The sequence below is a fragment of the Diabrotica undecimpunctata genome, chromosome 1, assembly GCF_040954645.1.
Source record: "Diabrotica undecimpunctata isolate CICGRU chromosome 1, icDiaUnde3, whole genome shotgun sequence".
Classification (NCBI taxonomy): Eukaryota; Metazoa; Arthropoda; class Insecta; order Coleoptera; family Chrysomelidae; genus Diabrotica; species Diabrotica undecimpunctata.
In genome coordinates this window covers 10,140,522-10,160,735 of record NC_092803.1, presented here as the reverse complement: position 1 = coordinate 10,160,735, position 20,214 = coordinate 10,140,522, and the positions used below count along the sequence as shown (strand labels likewise).

General features: G+C 33.4%; 1 protein-coding gene across 1 annotated transcript; it reads right to left on the bottom strand.

Moving 5' to 3' along the window:
• Positions 1-893: 893 nt before the first annotated feature.
• On the bottom strand, positions 894-18,603 carry LOC140444562 (acyl-CoA Delta-9 desaturase-like). The gene is made up of 5 exons (XM_072536324.1): positions 18,446-18,603; positions 7,336-7,561; positions 6,100-6,436; positions 1,500-1,682; positions 894-1,427 (listed from the first exon to the last, which is right to left on the bottom strand). Exons 2-5 carry the CDS (start codon positions 7,553-7,555, stop codon positions 1,052-1,054), a joined length of 1,116 nt encoding a protein of 371 aa, XP_072392425.1. The 5' UTR covers positions 7,556-7,561; positions 18,446-18,603; the 3' UTR covers positions 894-1,051.
• Positions 18,604-20,214: the final 1,611 nt, after the last annotated feature.

Genomic DNA, 20,214 nt, shown 5'->3' with positions numbered 1-20,214 from the left:
TTAAGGAAAATTTGAAAATATGCGTTCAAAGACTATCTGTCATGTATTCCACAGTTTCAAAATCTTTCGCAAGAAATATCTTACAAAAGGAAAATTTAAATCCTTTCATTTTACAAAGGTACAAGCACAGCCACAAGGAGATTTTCCTGCTTAAAAAATGTTCAAATAGATTTTTCTAGAAGACGGTGTATCTTACAACTTAAAGTAAGAGCACCTTGTAGTACTAGAATATTTGAAAATTTAATAATTTAATATCACAAATGCTGCAAAGTGACAGACAAAAAAGTGATGCGTTAAAATACACGTTGACCTACCCAAAACGGACGCCTATGGACGGTACTAGAAATTCGCAATTAATGGAATCGATTCAACTCTAGATGATAAATAATCGTTTTTATTTTTCTAAATAGAAACGTTCCAAAGTTATTAAAAAAACTACTTACAAGGAGCCGTCTTCAAAGAGCTCTAGCTCCCTTAGGAAGCATTTTCGAACTAGGTGAATTGGGTTAAATCGTCTTAAAATTATCTGAGGAATATCCAGATTTTGTTTGTCAGGAGAGTTTCTGAACACCCTCTATAAAGAGCTTATCAAAAAAACTGAAAAGAATGAAAAACAAGTTCAACATGACAATATTCAAAACAACCAACACACTAATATCTATCCTGTCTAAAAACAAACCCAATAACATAAAATGAAGATAAAAAAAGTGCATCTATCAAATACCCTGTAAATTATTTCGTAGAATTTTTTGATTTCCCTTAAAGATGTTTTGAATTAAACCTTGAAAATCTATGGTGATTTAAATGTTTAATAATAAAGATTCATCTTCAGCCTCACCTTTTAAAAGTGAAAAATTGTATTTCAGGATGGCAGTTTAAAAATAAAATACCTATTAAGTAACTAACGCACTTTATTAATATAAAAGATCAAGTAAAAGAGAGCAATATATTTGCTGTTTATGCATTTATAAGTATATTAAACAACTTTTTCTAAAGTATATATACAAAGTTTCTAATGTACAAACATAATTATATACCGTTTTCTCTTCTGCTAGTGACTTTTAATCTTAATAGTTGCCTTCCTAAACTCTTCTTTCATATCTTTGTCATCCCAACCCCACACACAGTCATCATGGAAGTTGTGAGGCTCTTTTGTATTACCATTTTCTAAAGGAACTTTATCGAATTTGTATGATCCATCTCCTGTTCTTGCAGCTCGTTTTTTGATCATGTCATCCGATACTGTTTTGAGATCGTACGCTTGTCCTAAGTAAGCCATGAGGTCCAAGAAGCCAGTAGTTAAGTTCGTTCTGTAAGTTCCAAGTTCAGCAGCTTTGTAGTCCCATGGGAAGGTATGGTGGTAGTTGTGCCACCCTTCTCCTAAGCCTATTATGGAAACGGAAATGTTTTCAACTGGATTGATGGAGCTGTGATAAAAAAATAATCAATAAAGATACATATAAGTGGCTGAAGTGGCTTACTATCTACTTCATACTAACCTGTCATAGGGCTTCCACCCATACATATGTGCAAAACTGTTAACGCACCAAGTTCCATTTAGAGTTATTACGTATTTTCCAATACATATTAAGATGGCATTTAAAGCCGTTTCGTGAAATAAATGGACAATAGCTATTGCTGGTAAAATAAACGTCAAAGTTAATCCCAAAAGTGCGTAGTATCTACAAAAAAAAGTATGCTAAAATATAATAAGAAATTAAAAAAAAAACAACTTAGCAAGACAATGATCCATTAGCATTTTAAAACGATTAAATAACGTTTGAGTAACTACGAAATTGTTCTTGTGCTGACTCCGCATGGTTAGTGTAATGTCTCAGGATGGTATGTTACCAATGATTATTTTCTTATAGCAAAACGCTGAAGAGAAAAAAATGTTCATTAATTAGTGATAAAATCACAACATTAGGAAGGGCAATGCCTGGAGTAATTTCCAAGTATTAGCAACTCCAAACTGTTTGTTATAATTTTTTATGGCACAGCTTTACTCCATGGGAACATGAAAGGAGCCTCTACGTAGATTACGATCACATGTGAAAGCAATCCGGCATCTTTTGGAAACGAGTAATGTAATTCTTTCACCACTGGTGCACTAACACAGATGCAAACGCAACCAAAACGGACTTTGTCAAGGCCATTTTTGATGATTCCTATAGTTTATATTGAAGGACTATGAGCAAATAAAGAAGATCTACTGTCTAATATGTGTAGAGAACATGGTGTCGATGTCTTACTGGTTCAAGAAACCCATCGAGGTACTGCAAACCGCAGACCAAGGATTCAAGGTATGAGACTTGTACTTGAGAGACCACACGACCAGTATAGTAGCGCAGTCTTTGTCAGACCAGATAGCAACATATTTTCCACATCTTTAACATATCGAGATGACATCGAGATCCTCACAGTCTTGTACGGTAACGTCCATCTACAAACCGCCAAACGCTGACTTTGCTTTTGAGGAGCCGTATAACTGTCAATCACAGCAAATAAAATTCATACTGGGTGACTTCAACTGTCACAGTATCGCGTGAGGGTATAACGAAACAGAATGGCTAAATCCAATGACGATTGGCGATCCAATGACGCGAAAATTGGGCTGAAAACGTGAACCTTAAACTTATTCATGATCCAAGACAGCCAATAACTTGATTTTTGAACGCGGCAATTAGAAACAAAATTGTTCCTTTCAAGAGAAGGTTCAATTTCACTAAAACAAAATGGTAAAAATTCGCTGAAGCATTAGATCAAGAAGTTTCCCAGCTAGAACCGTACTCTAATTAATACGATAAATTTGTACAAATCGTAAAACCAATATCACAAAAATATATTTCTAGAGGTTGCCGAACCAAATACATAGCGGCGCTAAATGAAGAATCTACACCCCTACTTAAAAGATACGAGCAGCTACATGAAGACAATTCCTTTTCAGAAGCAACAATACAGGCTGTGGAGGAAGTGCCACACTCGATATCCGCCAACAGAACGAACAGTTGGTGCAAGCTGGTCACGAGTCTAGACATGAAACAAAACAGCAGACGCGCTTGGAAATTAATTTGGAATCTTGGCACAACCCCGCCGCCCCGGCACCCAATCTGACAAGTCACACCCGATCAGATAGCCCAGGAAAGCTAGAGTGGTGGCCCTCTGAAAACCAGGAAAGGATCCGGGGGATAAAAAGAGAATTAGCTTAGTGGGGAGGTTGTACGGTCGAATAATAAAAGAAAGAATAGAATCAGAATACGAAGACATAGAAGAACAGAATGGATTTCGTGCAGGAAGATCGTACACTGATGGTATATTCGTTCTGCAGCAGGTAATCGAAAAACGGAAGACAAGGAATCTATCTACCCACCTATTGTTTGTAGATTTAGAGAAGGCATACGATACGGTACCTTTGAAAAAACTGTTTCAAAGGTTGACGAAAGTAGGTCTCAGTAGAGAGGATGTGGATGCTATTGCAAATATATACAAAAATGCAAGAAGTGTCGTTAAGAAGGAAACTATAATTGACTCATTTCCAATAACAAAGAGGCTTAAACAAGGATGTTGCCTATCTCCGACCTTATTTAAAATATATATTCCATCATCGCTAGAGCAGTGGAAGAAACAAGTGTCCGGAATGGGAATAGACATAGGCGGTGGTAAATGTCTAAGAACTTTATTTTTCGCAGATGATCAGGTAGTCGTAGCTAATGATGAGGAAGACATGGACTACATGTTTAGAAACACATACTACCGTTTAGGATCACATACATGTCTTTCCAAGTGTCGAGTCCCATTACTGTCGTCAAAAAAGTATGTATAAATTCTTAGAATCAACATTAAATGTTATAATTATGTACAGTTTGTATAAGGAAAAGTGTTCTTAGTGAAATATTAACGTACAAGTTTCCATTGAAAAATATCGAAAGATTTTCAGGGAATATAACCTTAAATTTCATAAACCTAAGAAAGATCGTTGTAAAGTATGCATTGCCAATGAAGAACGTGCTAAATATGGCGAGAATGATGAATAATCTTATAAAGAACATTGCAATCGGAAAGAACCTGCTCGAAAACAAAGAGACAATGATAAAAAAATTGCCAAAGAGAAAAATATTTTAACTTTTCAGTCAAATCTTTAAGCTGTTCTGTCTACTCCGAAAGGCCCTAGAGATCTCTACTTTTATGTTAGAAAACTTGCAATTTATAACATGAAAATTTATAACCTTAAAGATGCAAGTGCAACTTGTTATGTTTGGGACGAAACGGAAGGACGACGCGGAAGTGTTAAAATTTCAACATGCATTTTTAAGTATATAATGGCACGACCTACGGTAGAGTATGTGCGAATAATGTCTAACAGTTGTGGGGGCCAACAGAACAATTTTAGGTTTATAGTCATGTGTATGCTTTTCCCTAAAGAGCATCCAAATATAAAACAAATTGACCATAGATTTTTTGAACCGCGACACAGTCAAATGGAATGTGATTCAATACACGCTAAAATTAAGCAAAAAGTTAAGAACGTTCCAGTGTACAGAACAGAAGGTTGGACTCAAGTTATAAGAAAAGCTCGCAATAAACCTTCTCCCATCTGAAGTTAACCATTTAGTGCACCAAGAATTTATGAATTTTTGTCCAGATAAATGTAATTTTCGTAGTGAAGACAACAGTAATACAAGTCTACCATTTTGAAAAGCAGTTTGGTTTGTGTGCAAAAAAAAACAGATCTTAATGCTGTATTCGTTAAAACAAACTATAAAGAAACGACACCCTTTGTCAAATATGTGTTTAAATTACAACGAGGTCGTCCATCAAACTTCAAACCAGCTACACCTTATACTTATCAACTCCACATTTCCATTACCAAATACAGAGACCTGAAACAGTTACAGATTCCACGTGCATACCATGAATTTTATGAAAGCCTTCCTACCCAAGCTCTTATAAGGGATACTGTGCCTGAACCAGATATTTCAGAAGAATCTGAATATGAACACAACATGATTATATTGCTTTTTGTTGTAATTTTTGAGTTTTGTGTTTGGTCATGGTTTTGTTATTTTCATACTTTTTTTTATTTTGTATTATGTTTCCTAGTAGCTGTCAATAAAATTTATTATTAGTAGTTAGTACTTATGTTATTATTATGTGAAGTATAACAATTTTTTCGCTTATAAGCTTTAAATTAATTGTAGGAAATAATGCTTAACATAAATACTAAAGTATATCCGGTACTTTACATTAGCATAAGTATATTTTTTTTGTTTTTGTGGTCTCCATAGGGTTGTTGAGCATTTTCTTAAGAGTGGGTTTTAAGTCCAGTGCTTTATAAAGGTTTGTGAATTGTTTGCGGTTGGTGAGGATATGTTTTACAGTCAGGTAAACATTGCAATGGTGACAAGTACTACGAGTTTCAACATTACATTGACATTAAAAAAGTCATGGGTAAGTTTGGTGTGGTTGTTTCGGAGGCTTCTAATATTCGACGCTTCTCCTCTAATTAGGAAGTCCAGGGAGAGATGACCAATGGACGGTTGGATTTCATGATGGGATGTTTTGCTCTTTTGCCATTCAAGTTTTTCCAAGTATCTTCTACTGTCTTTTTGAAAACGAGTTTGAGATCGTTAGCTAGCTGAATTGGGGTAACTCCAGTACTATGGTTCGTAGCTACTGTGGCAAAATGATCTGCTGTTTAATTATCAATAATTTCAGTATAAGAAGGCAACCATATGAGTGAGAATGTTTTATCGTGAGTAGAGAGATTTTGGTATATGTCATTAATGTCTTGAACTAATGTGTGGTCAGTGAAAATTGTATTGACAGAAAAGATAGATGAAAGGGAATCTGAACAAATGGTAGTATGTCTGTTTTGATGAAAGATGCAATTTATCAACGTTAAATAATATGTATCTAGGACTTGGGATGACGCAAAATATTATTGATTAAGATGATGAATTGAACAGGATTTTATTGAAAAGTTTACAAAAGACTAATAATAGTATATATAAAAATATAGTGAGAAGTACTAAACCATTACTAAGACCAACATTAAAATTGAAAAAAATAAACGTTTTGACACTTTTGTTATTTACTTACTTTCTCTGAAATTTCACTACAGGATCATTTGCAACATCGCTCATATCAATATTCTTTCCTTTATTTATAACGTCCGGGTGTTTTTTCATTAAAAGCCATCCAACATGACAAAAGAAGAATCCTCTGTTCGAATTGTGAGGATCCCCACTGGTGTCTGTATATTTGTGGTGCATTCTGTGATCCCTAACCCAAATATAAATATCATTCTGAAGCGCACATGTCTGCAAAAACATTAAAAATATTCTAAGTGGCAATTTCGCTTTGTACGTTCTATGTGCCCAAAGACGATGGGCTCCAGCTGTGACCCCTAATATTCCCAAGTGCCCCAGAAGAAAGCCTGGAAGTAAAAACAAAGATTAAACAATAATTTAGAAACTACAAAAATTATGAAAACTCATTCGAAGCTTGTGCGAATATTTATACAAACTCTCCGAAAAAAGGTAGGCGGGGCGATGCGCATCAAGTGCGTGTTATTGGTCGACAGACGAGGGCACTTAATGACATAAACAAGGTCAGGATAGCCTTGATGATTTTCAATCTCCGATAGGAGTGGCACAAGAAGAAGAAGAAGATGATTGTGAGAAAAATACAACCATTACCTATGTTCAAGAACATAATTACAGAAAGGTGCTGTCCAAAAAACTGAACATGAATAGCAGTATTAAAGTAAATGAGAGAGATAAAACCTAAACAGTAGTGAAGAAAACTAGAAAGAGAAAGCAGAAGCTTTTAACTTGAAAACGTAACGTAATAAAGGAGAAGAGATGATTGGGAGAGGAATATGTGGGTTTTAAACATAAATTGAAAAAACTAAAGAAATAGTCCTTTATGCAATAGATTATATAGGTTTACATGTACTACTAATATATAGGATAATATTGAAACGCAAATATTTAATAGTTTCTGGAAATGCCAGACAGACTGACAAATTATTTATTATTTTAATACAGAACAACTTAATGCCAATTAGGTTACTGTAAAATAAAATACAAAGCATGCTTTAAAACTTTTTTTAAAAACATAAAGCTGCAACATCATTTGATGATTTTTAATGCATTTTAAATTATGGAGAACAAATTAAGAACACTAATTTTGATCTACCACAAAAGAAAGTGAAAGTGACTTCCGCACTGTCAATTCTAAGGAACACAAATATTTAAGCCTAGAAATCAGAATTCACGTGTAAAAGTATCCAAATATGTCTTAAACGTAAAGTATTTTTCGACTTAAACTTACTGAATGCTACTGCTGACAACTTTAATTGACCAGTAAAAAATTTATATAATCCATATATTGTTATAGTGTGCATTATAATATAAACAATAATATTTGGTATTACTAAATCTTGTTCAAAGTATCCATTTCGTTTTTTTTGTTTTTCTGAAAATTGTGAAGATACATCGTTGGCTGGTCTTTCTAGTTGATGAAGGACTGGGTCATCTCGTAAAGGTGGCATTGTTACCTAAAATTAAATAAAAATTATTATGAACATGAATTACCAGACAATATAAGGCAAATTTATAGGACATGTTTTTATGTATCTTTACGTGTCTCGACAGCGTAGGTACAATACAATACACACAAGAAGATACAGTAACATTACAATAATTAAAAAACACATTCAATATTTATATAATTAATAGTTATTAAGCTCTAAACTACATTTCTTGTTCTGATTTTGAACGTTTTGAAATCGATCTGGCGAGCTGAGAATATTTTTTAGGTTTCAAAGAAGATTTGTCATCATCATCATCATATAACGGGGGTCCTACGGCGATTGCCGCTTCCCGCATTTCAGCCTCCATCTTTTCCTATCTCTCCAATCTCCCTCTTCTAAGCCTCTAGATTGCATTGTTTTTGTAATTTCTCTTCTCCAGGAATTTGGTGGTCTTCCCCTTTTCCTTCTTTCTGGCGGAACATACATTAAGGCTTTCTTTGGCCACCGCTCCTCCTCCATTCTCATCACGTGACCATACCATTGTAATTGCCTTCCTTGTATTCTATCTGAAAGAGTATCTCTAATTCCTGTACGGTTTCGTATTTCCTCATTCCTGATTCTTTCCATTCTCGATACTCGACATGACCTTCTAAGATAATCCATTTCCACAACGTCTACTTTATCTCGTTCATTCTTTGTCATCGTTTAACATTCAGCACCATATGTGGTAATTGGTTCTACAATTGCTCTGTATACGCGAAGTTTGGTATGCATCTTTATTTTATTAGACCACAGTAATGAATTCAGTATTCGGATGCATTTTTTCCCTTGGGTTATTCGGTTTTGTACATCTATCTTAACTCTGCCATCTGCTGATATGATGCTTCCTAGATATTTATACTGGTTGCAGCCTTTTATAACTGCGTTTTCAAGCCTCAGATCTGTGGTATTTCCTCCAATTTTTAAATATTCTGTTTTGCTTATGTTTACAGTAAGCCCCCATTTGGCATATTCCTCAAATAATTTTCGATTCATATAATTTATATCTTCCTCATCGGTTGCAACCACCACCTGATCGTCTGCAAATAACAATGTATACAGAGTTTCTTGTCCCACTTCGATGCCCATAAATCTACATTTATTTCTCCAATTCCTCAATGCTTCTTGGACGTATATTTTAAAGAGTGTCGGTGACAAACAGCATCCTTGCTTTAGGCCTTTAATGACTTTAAATTCATTTGAGGTTCTGGTTCCAATTTTTACACAACTAACTGCATTTTCGTACAATTTATATATCGCTCGGATATACGTCGAATCCAATCCGGACCTTTCGAGAACCTCAAACATTTTCTTTAACGGGACACTATCATATGCTTTCTCAAGGTCTATAAATACCAAATGGGTCTCTCTACTTCTTTCGACGCGCTTTTCAATTATTTGTCGTAGGATAAATATATTATCAAGGCAGGATCTCCCGGTACGAAAGCCGTTTTGTTCTTCAATATCTTGTATCTGTCTTTCAACCCTTTTCTTTAATATTCTGCCGTACAACCGGCCCACAGAGCTCGTCACACTAATACCTCTATAATTGGAACAGTCTCTTTTATTCCCTCTCTTATATATGGAGCTTATATATGATTTATTCCAATCTTTAGGAATTTCCTGGTCTCCACACATACATTTATTGAAAAGGTCTACTATTAATTCTAAAAGTGCAGTCGGCCCATATTTAACCAGCTCTATGGGAATGTCTCCAGGCCCTGCGGCTTTTCCGTTTTTAACCTCTTTTAAGGTTTCCGTCAATTCAGATAATGTTATTATAGGGATTTCCTGTCTTTCTTCTCTGTTGTCTATTAATTCCCTTATCTTTTCCCATCTGTACTCTCAAAAAAAAAGAAGATTTGTCAAAGACCCTTTTTTCCGTATTTAATAAAGCATCGAAAAAGATTCTTAATCTTTTTGCGTCTCTAAGATTGGTAATGTGAACATTTTCGAGTCTGTTTATAATAGTTATTATTGTCCTTTCAAATCGTCTTGGTTCTGCCTAGATATTGTAGCAATTCTCTGTTTACGTTGTGATGTAAAGTAAAAAATTTCAAATTCCAGTTGTAACTGCGACATTAAATATGGTTGTATTTATTTGTACGTTTAGTTCTACAATTTTAAAAAATAGAAATTATTCGAGGTCAAATAGCGTGTTTGACAAGATTTTTTGCGTTGTTCCGTGGTGTGGACTGGTTAGTGGGAACGCGAGAGGAGGAAGCCGGGGACGAGAGCGTTCAGGTCGAATGAATTCAAGTTTTAGGTTTGAATATTAGACTAGGCGGGATCTGTAGAAATTCAGACCATAATGGACATTTTCCATAGGAAGCTATTTTTTGCAAGAATCCCTTCAGGATGTGCCCAATATCGATAATCACGATATGCGCCAGTCGCAAACCCTGTGCTAAATTTTTTATTTAACAAAATCTGAAAACAATTGAAAATTTCTAATTTTTTTACTCCTATTTTCGTTTATAATTCGGAAAATATTGATCCTAGAGAAAAAATTATAAGAAGTTAAAAGTTTTGTTATTCAATTTTACACAATATTTCGTTAGCTAGAAATTGAAAATTTAATGTTTATTCTTGAAAAAAATAGCAATAATTGGAAAAAAAAGTACAAAAAAATGAAGTTAATCCTTTAAATGTTTTCGACTTTCTAAACTTGACTTAAAAGCTCCATATTCCGCCTAGAAAAACTTTTTAATATGTTTAAAACGTGTGCTAAATTTTGTTAAGATCGGTCGGATAGGTTTTGCATAATAATTTTGCAATCCTGCATACTGGAAAAAAATCGCAAATTTTCAAATTTATAGTATGCCCTAAATAACGCTTTTTGTAAAATTCAAATCGGGTTACTAGGAGAGCCTAGAAATTTTTTTAAAGTTTTAAACATTTTTTAGGCTTATAAACAAATTGAATAACTTTACGAGCTACAGATGAAGGAGAAGAAACATTAAATTTACAGATCGAGGATGAAGATATTGAAATGGAAAATGAAGGTTTTGAGGAAGAAATAAGACCTGAAGATTCTTGTCCTTCCAAAAAAAGAAAAAGACTTATTATTTATTAACAATTTATAAGTACATATTTGTTTACTAAAAGTAACAATTTACTTCAATGTACAAATTGCAAGCTCAAAAAAAATGCATGAACAAAAATGCAATTACTTGTTTAACATACAATTGTTTATTGCAAATTTTCCAATTTCCAATTAAAAATGGTATTTGAAAATATGATATTTGAAATCACTGTCGTCCGAGACATCGATTCAAAAAAAAAGAGCAAAATTGGTTAACAAGAAGCCGAGATAATGCAATTTTTAGCGCGCGCTATGATTTTGAACTCGCTGATTCACATTTCGAGTGAATGTCCCCCACCACCACCTCTCATGCATTCCGAGCGACATTTTACGCGAAAACGGTTTTTTATTTGTCTTTTTTATGGATATTGCCATGAAGCGCATTACGTAAAACTTTTCATGTAAAAAGTACTTGACAAAACGAGGGTATTTGTTTAAAAACGAGCCCTCTATCACTTATGGTTACACGGCAAATGAATGCCAACTTTGACTTTCAATACCTCGGCAACCAGTAAGCCGAATGTATCTTTTTTTTTTAAGAAGCGTCTTTTAATGTTATTTAAGTGTATAAATTTTAAAATTGATATGTTTAAAGCTCGTAAAGTTATTCAATTTGTTTATAAGCCTAATATATATAAAAAATGTTTAAAACTTTAAAAAATTTTCTAGGCTCTCCTAGTGAACCGATTTGAATTTTACAAAAAGCGTTTGAAAGTTTGAGCCTTCCTATATATATATATATATATATATATATATATATATATATATATATATATATATATATATATATATATAAAAATCTATATATTGCAACTATCTGAGAGCCTTATTTAGGGCCTACTATAAATTTGAAAATTTGCGATTTTTTCCAGTAGGCTGGGTTGCAAAATTATTATGCAAAACCGATCTTAACAAAATTTAGCACACGTTTTAAACATATTAAAAGGTTTTTCTAGGCGGAATATGGAGCTTGTAAGTCAAGTTTAGAAAGTCGAAAACATTTAAAAGATTAACTTCATTTTTTTGTACTTTTTTTCCAATTATTGCTATTTTTTCAACAATAAACATTAAATTTTCAATTTCTAGCTAACAAAATATTGTGTAAAATTGAATAACGAAACTTTTAACTTTTTACTTTAACTTATAATTTTTTCTCTAGGATCAATATTTTCCGAATTATAAACGAAAATAGGAGCAAAACAATTAAAAATTTTTAATTGTTTTCAGATTCTGTTAAATAAAAAATTTAGCACAGGGTTTGCGAACGGCGCATATCGTGATTATCGATATTGGGCATATCCTGAAGGGATTCCAGCAAAAAAATAGCTTCCTATGGAAAATGTCCAATCCAAAACAGATCCCGCCTAGACTATATTTGGTCAAGAAAAACAGACGTCGCGTCGTTTAGTTTGGTTGGAGGGAACCGACAAATTTGTGAATAAAAGTGATTTTTACTTAATGTGATGTGTCAGTTCTGAACGAGTAATCACTGTTTTTTGTTTGTAAGCCGTCTGTCATATGAGATGTTTGTAGAACGGCGTTTGCAATAAATTTGAAAAGTTCTGTTGCTGTGGATGAACCAATGATACCTCTTACCGGCGTGTTTAACCAAAAAAGTATGAAACGCGATATGCGGTCAGCGGCTTCATTGACAATGCTGTCTTATTTTCTTCTTAAACTCGACTAGTAGACTCTTGATTTCAGTAATATTCCCAATGTTTGTACTATATGCATTGCAAAGTACATATCCCACGTACCTTTTGCCTTGTAACTCGATCCGATCGACCGACAGATCCGTACAAGCGATGTGTATTGGTTTCTTACAGCCATCTAACTGAACCTTTCTATCGGAGGTAAAAGTTTACTTTGAATAATTAGCTCAAAACGATTAATAGGCATAATTAACTTTGTGCTAGTTTAAGATATGAATTGTAATTATTAAATTGATAATAAATAGCAAATTAATCTTTATTTCTTACTTGAATGTTTAAAAACACAATGTACGTACTGTATCACTAGATGTACGTCAAGCTTTTGATAAGGTTTGGCATAAAGGACTTCTTTATAAAATTAAACAAATATTTTCACCATTCTTTCGAATACTTACATCATACTTACATCATACTTAAAAAACCGACAGTTTAGAACAAAAGTAAATGAAGAAATATCCAAAATGAATCCCATTAAGGCGGGAAATCCACAGGGCAGCGTCCTGGGACCTTTATTGTATATATTATATATGTCTGATATACCAACTTCACATAACGTAACAATTGGCACATTTGCAGATGACACAGTAGCACTTACAAGTCACAAACACATTAACATACACAACAACTCCAAAACTATTCGTATGAGCTTGAAAACTGGCTAAAACAATGGAAAATAAAAATAAATGAAAACAAGTCAACCCACGTAATTTTCACTTTACGACGAAAAACACCACCACCAATATATATCAACAATGAGGAAATACCCAGGACTAAAACAACCAAATACGTAGGGCTATACCTGGACCAAACCCTGTGTTGGAAAGAAAACATCACTAAAAAAAGAAAACAAATACAAATAAGACAAAAAGAAATCAATTAGTTAATTGGAAAAAACTCCAAGCTGTTAATAAATAATAAAATTCTAATTTATAAAACAGTTATCAAACCAATATGCACATATGGCATAGAGCTGTGGGGCTGTAGTAGGTAATCTAATATTGCCATTATGGAAAGATGCCAATCAAAAATTTTAAGAGCAATTGTTGATGCACCCTGGTACGTAACTAACCAAAGAATCTATGAGGATCTCAATATCTCAACAGTAAAACAAGTATACCAGCAAAAGAAATTACAATATATTCAAATAGTGAACACACACTCCAATCAATTAATTTCCGCAGTACCTCAACATCGAGTTATCAGAAGACTAAAGTGACGTTGGCCAACAAACCAGTAACATGGACCTGTGATTCTCTCACTGGAGGGGACCACATCACGTCAGAACCAAGGGACAGGATCTAAACTCATCACATTAACTTATAGAATACATTGTTTTATTCTGATTGTTAATTTATTGGTTATAAAAAAAAATAGTCAGTCCTAAGAAGCGTTTCAGAACATAATTAGCAGTGAAAGAAGGGCCTTTTTTCCTTTATCCAGCAAGATTAGGATTCTTCGAAGCGGCGTCCTTATTTCAAATAGCTAGAGGTCTTTCTTGTTGTTTTTATTTGCCCCTTTTTCCAGGAGATTTATGTAAGTATCCATTTGTTTCATTTTTTGTAGTTGCCCCAATCGACCCCTTTGCCGTCAACTTATTCCCGATCCAGCTCTCCAAACAAACCCTGAGTGCCGTTCGCACAGTTTCGTCTATTTTGCTTGCCCTATCTCCAATCCCAGTAGTTTCTGTCCCCAGTTTTCGAACCCCCTATAATTATATCCTACGAGGTAGGCAAAATACTACGCTACAACGTGCCACTCAATGAACGAAAAAAAAGCTTTAGAACCAAAATATATGGAATAAAATAGGTGCTTTTATCCTTCAGCATGTAGACTTTACTGTAATTGTCAATACAGTCCACGAGAGGCAAAATTGGAAAACTACGTCGGTATGTATTTTAGTGATTCAAATTTTGAGACTATTTGTAATTGTACAAATATTACATTTTTAAAAGAAAAAGGAAAACATTTGAACGTTACTCTAACGGAGGTGAAAATTTTTTTGGAATATCTATTCTAATGTATCTAAAGTATCCATAAATTGGAATGTTGTGGACTAAGACAACAAAATTTAACAGTATTGCACAAGTCATGGCACGTGATAGATATATATCAAAGAAACGCTGACAAATTATTTAAAATTCGGCCTTTAGTTCAAAGAATACAAAGAGGTTGCTTGACACTTCCAGCAAGATACAGTGAGTTTGCTGTGGACGAACAAATGATACCTTTTACCTGTGTGTGTAACATGAAACAATTTGTTCGAGGTAAACCTAATCTAGAAGAATTAAAAAAATTTGTCTGCTCTCCTCTAAAGGTATAATATTAGACTTCGATATATATTAAGGGAAAAATACATTTCTTCAGAATGATAATGAGTTAGGTGTTGGTCCATCCGCAATTATTAAGTTATCTACAACAATATTAGAATGAACAAATGTATTTATTGATAGATATTTCACTACCTTACCTTTACTAGAGTAAACAAAAAAAATTTTTTAAATGGTACAATAATGAGAACTAGAATACCCAGAGCAGTTCATGTAACATCGGATAAGGTGTTAAGTCGATTAGGTTGTGGTTCTTCTAAGCAAGATGTAAGATCTGATGGAAAAATTAACATAGTCCAATGGTATGATACGAAGTCAGTCATGCTAGCATCAACTGCATTGCAAATAGAACCTTTAGATGAATGTAAGCGAAGGTCAAAAAAGAACTCCCGATATGTTGTGGTACCTTGACCAAATATTGTTAAAAAGTACAACGAATCCATGGGGGGAATATATTTAATTAATAGGATAATCAGTTATTATCGAATGCCAATTCCAAATGAAGATACTGGCCAAGAATGAACACAAATAAAGAAATAAATAACTAAAGTAACAGTTAAAACAGCAAAAGAATGAACAAAGGAAACAGTACAGATTGGTTCAAAACAAAAAGGATTTAGAAAGCAGAAAAAAGCCAAGATACAAATGAATATAATAAATATAACAGAAACTAGAAAAAGATTATGAAGCTGCAAAGAAAAAAGCAAAACTAACCTGCAGAAAAATAAACGAGAATACTGGGAAATAAAGACATAAGATATAAAAAATCATATGTTAAACAAAGAGATTAAGAATTTTTACCAAAAAATCAATAAAACTACAGGTCTCAGAACAGGTACCGAAAGAGAGGTAGGAAGAATACTTTGAGGGACTGTTAAACCCAGAGGAAAATGCCAATGAAAGCCAATCACAAACCAGACCAAAATAAAGCAATAATGAGGCCAAAATAACCGGACCATCAAATCAGGAGATAGAGGAAATATTAAATCACCTGAAGAATAACAAGAGTTTGGGAGAAAACGGTATAACAACAGAAATATTCAAGGAAAGTAGACAGCTATTTTGAAAAATGCATCTATGTCCGATCCAAAAAAGGGTGATAAAAGCCTATGCCAAAATTATAGAATTTCTTTATTAGATGTAGCATAAGATATTGGCTTTTTTTCTTTTCTTTTCTTTAATAAGAAACCGTCTAAGAAAATATGAATTTGAAATAATAGGTAGGTATCAGAGAGGGTTTAGAAGAGGCAAATCTAGGTTTGCACATTCTGTTTATAGACTTTACTTACAAATAACTGTTTCCAGGTAGTGTTAATCTCCAGGCCTAAAGAGCTGTTGTGTATAATATTAACATGGTATAATATATATATATATATATATATATATATATATATATATATATGTATATATATATATATATATATATATATATATATATATATTTATTATATAAGATCCAAGACATCTTACAGAAACTTTATATATTATAGGCGACTTCAATGTAAAAATTGGGGAAGGTCGACGAGGTAGGACTGTAGGTCCTTATGGTCTAGAACAACCTAACGATCGAGGACAGAGATTGTATAAATTTTGTTAAGAAAACGATATGATCATTGCAAACACCTGATATAAATTACCCAAGCAACGACTATAGACTTAAAAAGCTCCCTTTGATGATGGTAATAACCCTGAGTCCTCAAGAAATCAAATAGACTATATACTTGTAAATGAGCGTTTCCAAAATGCCGTCAAAAAGTCACTACATTTCCTGGGGCAGATATTGGATCTGATCATCAATCACTTGTAGCAGATGTTAAACTAAGGATAAAATGAATTCAGCGACAAAAATCAAAAACCAATGTACTTAACTTTGACGATATAAACATAAAACATAACATTAAAAAAGAATTTAACAATAGAATAACAAACATCGGAGAACAACTAGAAGATCCAGAAGAACTATGGAATGAATTTAAAAATCAAGTTAACGAAATCTTCACAAACAAAGATTATAGAAAAAACTTAATCAAGAAAAATAAATGAATGACAGACGACATCTTGAAATTAATGGAACAACGTCGACTGATAAAATCTAATGAAACAGAATATAGACACCTGTAGAGAAAAGAAAAAGATCAAATTAGCCAAAATGGATGAGAGAAAGGTGCGACGAAATGGAGGATGTAATATCTAAATACGACTTAAAAAACGAGTTCCCTCTTTACTCGTTGACATGACATGAATAATATTGCCGAATTCTACCAAAACTGTACTGACGGCCCAGAAGTTATGAAATGCGAGGTAGAACACGCTATAAATAATGCTAAAATTAGAAAAGCTTATGGTTCAGATGATACACCAACTAAGTTGCTAAACTTAATAGAGGATGATAACATAAAAGTAGTAGTAAGACTTTTTAATTCAATATATAACACCGGAGTGATTCCCACAGATTGGATTAAATCCATCTTTGTCGCAATACCTAAAAAACACAATGATGGTGATAATGAGCCACACTCTTAAAGTTTTCCTAAGAATACTTCACAACACGAGTAGACGCAAATGCGAAGAAGATCTCGAAGATACCCAATTTAACATCCTGTTACAAAAATGCCGTGACCAAAGAAAAGATGTATTTACATGTTTCGTGGACTTCGAAAAGGCATTCCATTAAGTACAGCATATAAAATTAAAGCAAATACTGAAAAATATCCGAATAGATGACAAAGATATTCGTGTCACTAAAAATTTGTACTGGAATCAAACTGCTATCGTAAAAATTAAAGATAACTACATCGATGAAATTTCCATACAACGAGGTGTCAGACGAGGTTGCACTTTGTCGCCACCGTTATTCAATGTTTACTCGGACCAGTTATTTAACAGACACTTGAGAGACAATCATATGGAATAAAAATCAACGGAAAGCTACTTAATGTTATTAGATATGCAGAAGATACAGTAATTCTGTCAGATAATATTGAAGGTCTCCAAATTCTGCTTGATCGTATTCACGAGATAGGAGAGGAAATGAGCATTAAAATAAACTTAAACAATACCAAATTTTTAGTGTTTTAGTAGTCGTGACCCACATCACGATGTAAAGATTCAATTAAACGGAGTCCAAGTTGAGAAATTCACAAAATGACATATTTGGGAACTGTGATAACGGACCAACTAGATCCAGACAGAGAAATAAAACGGAGAATAGCAATGACTTAAACTACTTTTATAAAAAATAAAGACATTTCTTTGCAATAATCATCCCAGTTCAGAACTGCTAGAAAGACAAAGAATAATTAAGTGCTATGTTTGGTCCGTACTTTTGTATAGTGCAGAAGTGTAGACGCTAAAACTATCGATCATGAACAAAATTAAAGCGTTGGAAATGTGGGTTCATAGACGAATGCTGAAGATACCTTGGACAGCAAGAAAAACTAATGAAGAAATACTAAAGAGCGTCAACAAAGATAGAGAACTGCTAAGGACTCTTAAACATCGAAAAATGCCTTATCTGGAACATATAATAATATATATTCGTAGAGCGATATTAACTTGTTTTATTGCCAAAATTTCGCTTTATAATCTTGTTCTTCTATCAAAATATTTTGATCATTTTCCCAAAACCTCATGGCGGTGGCTTAACCGGTTGTTGCATAACGCCATCCAATTTTGTGCACTCATCAAATAATTCAGGTTCTGGTGGATTTTTCAAAAATATTACAATAATTAAAAACTTTCATACCTGATACTTCTGTCAACTCCTGAACAGGCAACGGTGCCCAACTAAGAATAATCACGTTGCACACAGGTACTTTCTTAATAAATGAAACAAAAAATCACTCTAAACACTTACAAACACAGATAACTCACAAAAATGATTTAAAATACTTTGTTCACTACAATTTAAATACTTTTCGCCAAAATTTAATGAAAAAAATCATTCAATATTCGGTAATTAGAAAACAATAGAATAGATACATCATGGTTTCATCAAAATCAGTATTCAAATAGTGTGTCAAGAATATTAGCCTACAATAGCTGTTTTAAATTATACACTAGTCAAATACAATTCAGATGTGATTGCAGTTAATTGAAATGTATGTTTTTGGTAGTTAAAATTTTGGTTTTTTTTATATTGGAGGTAAAAGCAGATGTGGTCGAAAGTTGAAAATAGAAATCTTAAAATTTCGTTGAGTTTATAAAACTCCAAAAACATAACTCAAAGCGCAAATAAAGTAAGACACCGTCTTCTTCTGTATTAATTTATTGTGATAAAAAACCTTGAGCAAGTCAGATTACTGCCAGGAGGACAGAAGAGCAGCACATGTAAACTAAAGGCGTATTTTATCGTTTTCAAATCTATATAGTTCTATAAAACCCTACAAAATAATGTTACATCCAGTCCTTATATATGGTTCAAAGAGAACGTACCAAAAAGTAATAAAAACATGGTAGGATGTTTCTAAACAAAGATATCTATGGGATCTATAGAGCAATGCCAATGAAATGTGAATAAGATGATGGAACTTCAAATTTATAGGATATATCAGAAACCACATATCGAATAATATATTAAGATACTAGGACTGAGGTGGATAGGGCATGTATTGTGGATGGAACAATATGTCCCAGCTAGAAAAACACTCCTTGATAAATCCATTATATCCAATCAGAGAAGAAGAAGAAGACCCAGAACAAAGGTCCTTCATAACATCGATGAAAACATGGGAAATGTGTAAATACGTGCATGGTGGAGGGAGGTGGTGGATATGGACGACTGAAGAGAAATTCGTAAGGGAGCTAGGATCCACGTAGGGTATAAAAGCCAGAATTATAGGTAAATATATATAGCAGATCCATGTCTCAACAGAATTGTCACGATGGTTTACTGGAAACAGCCACCTGCACTCTTTATTATATTCATATTTCATATTTTTCTGACACATCTCCCAAATGTCGTCAGCTGAATGCAGTCCAAATATAAAAATTTACGATTTTATGCCCATAACATGTATTGGTGAAGAGAGTTAATGGTTGGATTAAATAGCTCAAAAGTCACTTACCGTTATCTGTACTAATATATATTGTGGCTAAACACCCCACACGGGATTACTCCGCTTAAGCTCTCTAGATCTATGTTACGAGGTAGTTCAGTCCTCATTTTCTTTATTTAATTTTTCCTGTTATTTTTCTCCACTGTTTCCTATCTCTGGTTTTTTCTCTCCATTGCTGTACGCCCGCCCTGTTGAGATCATTTGTTACTTCTTGTAGCCGTGTAGATCTTGGTCTTCCACGTCTTCTTTTACCAGCTGGTGACCATTTCAATATTGAAAATATTGTCGTAGATGGTCCTGATCTCCATATATGTCCTAGCTATTTTGCCCTTTGCTGTTTTATTTTACAAACTATATCCTCTTTAATTTCGTTTAGTAGTTCATGATTCGTTCTTTGTCTATATTGGTTTTCATTAACTTTTATTGGTCCTAATATTGCTCTTAGTATTTTCCTTTC